The sequence below is a fragment of the Primulina huaijiensis genome, chromosome 17 (genome assembly GCF_012295235.1).
Source record: "Primulina huaijiensis isolate GDHJ02 chromosome 17, ASM1229523v2, whole genome shotgun sequence".
Classification (NCBI taxonomy): domain Eukaryota; kingdom Viridiplantae; phylum Streptophyta; class Magnoliopsida; order Lamiales; family Gesneriaceae; genus Primulina; species Primulina huaijiensis.
The window spans coordinates 7973166-7980138 of NC_133322.1; the positions used below are offsets into that span (position 1 = coordinate 7973166).

Sequence of the window (6973 nt, forward strand, 5' to 3'; positions counted from 1 at the left end):
TATGGGGCTCAAGCTTAGTAACCAAAACTTCGCCTCAAGTTTTTGTTTTATGGAAATTGTTGGATGTAGTTTCTCATACGGGCACCATAGAGTGTGCTTGTACGCTCGGTGTAGCATAGAATTTTATCGTAGAGTGTACATAACTGTGGGCTGAGGCCATGGGACTACTCCTCCTTTCTTTCATTAAAAGTGGTAAAAAGTCTCGTAGAAGAAACGTAGAACATGTATTTGGAATTCTCAATCACTGTTTGCTAATGTTCTTAGAAAAAGAAAACATTTGAGAGTGGGTATCATGTGAGACCGACGGATGTGAAATGGGTCAAACCTACCCATATTCATAATAAAAAGTAATACTCTTAACATAAAAAATAATATTTTTTCATGGATGACCCAAATAAGATATCCGTCTCACAAATACGAGACGTGAGACCGTCTCACACAAGTTTTTGCCAACATTTTGATATATATGTCCTGATATCTAATAGAATTATTTCATTATACCATACATATATGTAGTCAAAAATAATATTTTTTTATGATTGATGTCGGATCGAGATATGTCTCAAAATCACTTTTGAGATGGTCTTATAACAATTTTGTGTTAATGAAACAAATAGATGAACTTGATTACATAACTAAATTGAGTTATTTATTATAACTAATATGTAAACTTATTATCAAATTATAAGAAAAATTTATAAAATAACTATTATGAAATATGATACGAAATTTGTACACTGAATTATATATCAAAATAACACGTTGATATTATAAAACCTTATAACAGAAACATTAACACAGTAGAGTTCCAGATTCCGTACATAATATATAAGCTCTATCTTCCGACAATATTTTAAGGAGCATAGTAATTTCACCGGCGATTATCGTCGAGAAGGTTGATGAGATACAGCGCATTACTGGTAACTCTGGCCACGTTCGTCATGCTCCGCCGCACGTCGGAGCGTACATGTCCGCTGATATCCTTGAATCCGTCGAGGCAAGTTTCCTCGTTGCTCAACGCGGCGCTGACCCACGTCTCCGCATTGCTCATCTGCCACCGGAAATCTCCGCCGCGGCGGAGGTTCTTCAGGGCCGATAGCGTCTTGCTCAGCTCGTCCACGGAGTCCCCCATCTGCTCCACGCAGTCGGTGAGGGCTCCACGCTCTCTTCTCGCGATGCCCTTCAAGTTGGAGAGGAAATCAGAGGCCTTTCGCACGCGGGCGATGCTCACCCTCACCGCTGCCAGAGCGAGGTCTCGGGGGGTGCTGGCAGAGCCGCCGTAGGAGGAGAGGGTCCGCAGGCAGATGTCGGGGTAGCTGGCGTGGACGCAGGAGGAGCGGACTAGGTCGTTTTTGTCTGCTTGGGTTGTCTGAAATAGCGGTGAGAGGAGGAGGAGCAGGAGGATGGAGAATGAGAGATCGAGTGTTGTTGCCATGGTGGGCTGAAGGTTTCAGTAGACAATGCCACTGTCGGCGAACGGCGGTTCGGAGATTCTTATGGTAGTTGAAGACTTTGGACCTTTGTTTTTTGGTAGGAAGGTTAGGCTTCATTTTATATTTCTAATTCATGGCAATAAAATTAAATATTTTTTCAAAAAATAAAATCAAATATCTCAATTTTATATTTATTTTAAATTATTTAATAAAAAAGAAAATTGTAACTTTGGTCATATATTTTTTTTCATGTTTTTAATTTTTATACTATCAAATTTTAATCTTAGTCAACTAGTTCTTTTTTTAACAATAGTTTTTTTTATGTGAAGCTTACGTGACATGAAAATGATGCTGATGTATACAATCTTATATCAGATGTCGATAAAAAATCATTAAAACTTTCAAAAAATTGAAAAATACATGACTAAAACTATAAGATACTGAAATAACAATGAAATAAACCACAAAAAAAAATGCAATTTCTCCTTTAATAAATTATCTTTTCCTTTCTCCATTTCCTTTTAAAGACAAAATAGTATGGACATCTATCTATGATCAAAAGTAGCCAATGCATCAAAAACCGTGTTACTTTCACGATAAACATAATAAAGCTGAACCAAAAAATTCAAGATAATATACAAATCTTGATCACATTCAAACGAGAAGTGTGACATTATTCCATAATCAAATATTGCGGTAAATTTGGACCAAATTAGAGATTGATTAATATTAAGTTTTTATCCAAGATATTTATTTGAAAATTTTTAATTTAAGGAAATAATAGGTTTGAGAAATTTATTGATAAAAATTGAATAACATCACCCATTTATTTTTAAAAAAATATTAAAAACAATATAGGTTCCATTATAGTAAATGCAGAGGTGGGCTTGGTTGCAGCAGTACAGTGGTAGTATGCAAGGGTTGGCTTATGCAGTGTCGGCATTTGTCAACAACCATTAACTCCTACCTAATTTTTCTGCTAAAAGTACTCAATCATGTATTTCCGCACAAATTAAAGTCGCAGTACCCATTGTTATAAAGGTAAATTTGTTGTAAATATTCACAACTAACTTTAAATTTACGATTAATTTCTGTCCCAACAATTATGTGTTTGTACTATGTGAGCTCACGTGTCTTTTCTAGTATAAAAATCGATACAAAATAAAAAATATGTGACTAATATGATTACCAAATGTTTCATTTATGATATTAATATAATATTTTTGAGTACAAAAGATATATAACAAATATTGTTATTAATGACACTTTTGTCTTTTTGGATGAAAATCGAAAATGTGATACTAATATATGATATTTGAGTACTAAATGTTTCAGATCTGACATTTATACATGATTTTTGAGTACCCAAATATGTGAAGCAAATGTTGATATTAATAAAGTTATTCTAATTTTATATTCAAAATCTTATCCTTTGTAACAAATCTAAAACAATTGGTACTCAAATATTATATATTAATACCAAATTTTCAATATTTTGTATTGATTTTCATCTAAAAATGTGTCATTAATACCAACATTTGTTAAACATGTCTGGGTACTCAAAAATCATATATTAGTACCAGATTTGAAACAGTTGACTCAAATATCATATGTTAAAACATTTTAGTTTTGGTGATTGAACAAGGCTGCTAATCCAACAGATAATTACCGAGACTAACTTAACTGAATTCAAGAAGAAAATTCAATATTCATGAGCAAACATTTTTTAAAAAGTCCAACTGAGTACCAACCCAAATTGATAGTGTAAGGAAAAGAGATACTGATAGGAAAATTAATTTAAGGACTACTGATGGAGCTCAAATGATAGCAGTTAATATCAGTCGATTAGTCAACACAAATCCAAACATTCTCTGAAGAATATCAGTATAACACAGTGGTTAAGAATCAAAGCCCAACTGAAATATCAGATAAATTTTTCCGTACTAACAGTCACTGATTCTCAACAGAATGTCAGAATTCATTTGCGCTACCAGAATTTGTTAGAAGGACGATAACATAGCAACAACGACATCTGTATTTGGAAACAGATATATGATTTGAAAAGATGATGTTGCAGATGAAGTATATAAATAGATCAGTTTGACAAGTATGATATGACTCTGACCGAGCGTTACAAACTAAATTTTCCGAAGAGATTCAAACATGTGTTGTCTCAATCATACAAGCTTGATGATGATTAAAGACGAGGAATCAAGAACATTTGAATGATTGAAGTAGTTCAATGAAGCGTTTCATGAAGACGTGTCGATCAAAAAAACATTCGATCGAAATGATCCCGGAAGGCAGCCAGGACGCGTCCCAGCAGCCAGAAACACGCGCCCCGGCATGCTAGACCGAGGACAGATCGTAGCGGATATTTTTACCCACCCCAGCGCCCAGGGCTGAGACAGGCGCGCCCCAGCGGATGGAAATCCTCGTCCCAACACACCTCTGTGCTAGGACAGCGCGCCCCAAACCCCAGAAATTCCCGCCCCAGCGCGCCGCAGTGCAGAATTCAATATGAAAACCCTAACTTACGATTTTTCTTGTATTTTTTTATCATTTTTATACACTTGTAATTTTTTATTATTTTTCTTGATTTACTTGAGTTATATTTCTTGGTGATAAAGATTATGCAAGTACCAAACTGATTAAATTTCTTAAGCGTATTCAAAATGAGAAATCAGCCTCACCAATTAGGATGAAAAGTGATCGAGGTACTGAGTTCACTAACAAAACTTTGGACGAGTATTTATCAGAACATAGAATTCAGCATGACTACTCAGGAGCAAGAACTCGTAAACAGAATAGAGTGGTTGAACGAAGAAATAGAACATTTCAAGAAGCTGCTAGGATAATGCTTGTTGAATCTGATGTTTCCCAAAAATTTTGGGAAGAAGCAATCAATACTGCATGCTACACTCAAAACTGATCCATGATCAACAAGAGGGCTGGTAAAACTCCATTTGAGATATGGAATGAGAGTAAGCCTAACTTAATTTATTTTCATGTTTTTGGCTCTAAATTTTACATTCATAATAATGGTAAAACTCATCTTTCTGTGTTTGATATCAAATCTAATATTGGAATATTCTTTGGTTATTCAACTGCCAGTTAGGCTTTTCGTGCATTTAATAAGAAAATTTTAATGTGGAAGAAATTGTTCATATTTTTTTTATGAAACCGAACTGATTGATGATCAAACTAACCTAGTTGATTTGAGAAATTACATGAAACAAAATTGATTTAGCAGAGGACAACGAAGAAAAAATAAATGTCAACAATAGTATTCATCAGTCACATGAACCAGATATTTCAGATCAACTAGCCAGACAAACAAATGAAGAACATGAAAAACCAGACTGATCTAAACCAAGCTGACTTGAACCATACTGATGATATATAGGCTAATAGGAACCAAGATGAAGAAAACCAATCCACTCCAAACAATGCTGATAGTAATCCACTCGAACCAAGTTACAAATGGAGTAAGACTCATCCACCATCCCTGGTGATCGGTAAACCTTCAGCACCTCTTAGAACTAGACAACAAATGATTAATGAATTCTTGCATGCTACTTTTATTTATCAATTAAAACCTTAAAATATAGACGAATCTCTCTCAGATAGTAGTTGAATATATGCTATGTAAGAAGAACTGAATCACTTTGATAGAAGTAAAATATGATACTTAGTTCTTAGACCTTCTCATCAGTTAGTCATAGGAACCAAATAGGTCTATGGAAACAAACTGAACGAAGATGGAATCGCGATGATGAATAAAGTAAAATTAGTTGCATAAGGATTTATGAAAGAATAATGCATAGAATTTGATGAAACATTTCCACAAATATCCAGATTAGAGGCAATTAGAATTTTTCTTGCTTTTGCTACTTACAAAAACTTCAAATTATTTCAGATGGATGTGAAGAACGCCTTTCTAAACGACCTACTTCAAGAAGATATGTGGAACATCTTCCAGTTTTGTTAATCATTACTTAATCATGTATTTAGATTAAATAAAACCTTGTATGGATTAAAACAAACACCATGAGCATGTTAGATTTTATCCAATCTACCAGATCATGACTGGATTCTACTTTCTCATCAATTTCAGGAAAAGGGAAAGAGAAAGTTGTGGAAGTTGAGGAAACCGAGCCTGTATCAGTAGTTCAGGCGCTGGTTGATCTGTTGATGGATGAAGTGAATGAATTTGCTGAAGATAAAATCAAATTTTTCGATGAGTTGGTGAAATTATGGACAATTACCTTTGCCAAGAAATTGAAAAGGAAGGTTGTGTTGGAAAGTTTCATAACACTAGAGAAGTCAATGTTGAATCAAGTAAAAAATGTGCTTATTTACTAAGCTCTTAAACGCCGAGCTTATCTGATTGATCTTTTGAAGATTCGGAATTTGACTATTGTTTGTGCTGAACAAATATCAAACTATGATCCCACTTTCCCGTCATCATTCAATGACATTGCAATGATTAATCAACTTGACATGTATCTTGTATTACTTTGGATTAAAGTGAAATTTTGGGAAAATTATCACAAGCTATTTGAGCCAGTGAAGTCAAAGGATAAAAAAGCTGCTGGATCTTCATCTTAGTATGCCTGTGAGAACCAGACTAAACCAGCTCCCGAGGAAGCCAAACTACCAATTCATCCAGATATTTCCATTTCTCCATCTAAGGCAAATCACAATGGAAAATGTCGATGAACTTGTGCAACCAATTGTACAACAATAATATGATAATGATGATTATAATGACATTACTCTGAGTAAACTTATGTCTTCATCTCCAGGAACTCGGAATGCTGATGTAATGATCTTTGAAGTAAAAGTCATACTATCTAAGGATAAACTCATGGTAGAGCTTGATGAAACTGCATTCGTTCAAGACATAGAGCAAGATGTAGTTGAAATTGTTATGGTTGAACAAGCTCTAACAGAAACTGATGCAGAGCCAATCATTCAAGTTGAAGAAGTTCATATTGAAGCATTTGTCGGTCAGAAGGACTCAAGTGTACTGATGATTGAATAGGCAGGTCCCTCAAGCAGTCAGGCTCCTGATTTGAAATTTGTCATATCCAAGGAACTTCTGAGAATAGAGATTTTTTCTCCTGATATGGATATATCTGATGAAAACACTCTTGATCGGATCCATTCGAGCCTCACTGCTATCTATGCTTCCATTACAGTTCTTGAAATGAGTAATCTAAATACTTACTAAGCTTTGGAGTCATTAAAAGATAAAATGATCAAGAAAGTGTCGAACGTATCTAGGCAATGATTGATATATTCACTCATTTGGAGCAGATTAAAAATTCTCAGGCGACTAATGCTACTCATCTTGACGAGGAAATTCAAGCCAATAATTTTCAAATTTGCACCAAGATAGAGGAAGTACAAGGTAATTTCAATGAAAAGATTGACAGAGTGACCTATCAGTTAGCATCTGTTCTTACCTACTTGAAGGCACCATATGGTGTTGACAAAAAAAGGGAATAAAGAAGTCAATTGAATCTTACAGTCAG

General features: G+C 34.6%; 1 protein-coding gene across 1 annotated transcript; it reads right to left on the minus strand.

Annotated features, from left to right (window-relative positions):
- Positions 1-722: 722 nt before the first annotated feature.
- LOC140963018 (pectinesterase inhibitor 3-like) lies at positions 723-1543 on the minus strand. Its single transcript, XM_073422219.1, has one exon. The coding sequence runs from the start codon at positions 1433-1435 to the stop codon at positions 872-874; it is 564 nt and encodes a 187-aa protein (XP_073278320.1). The 5' UTR covers positions 1436-1543; the 3' UTR covers positions 723-871.
- Positions 1544-6973: the final 5430 nt, after the last annotated feature.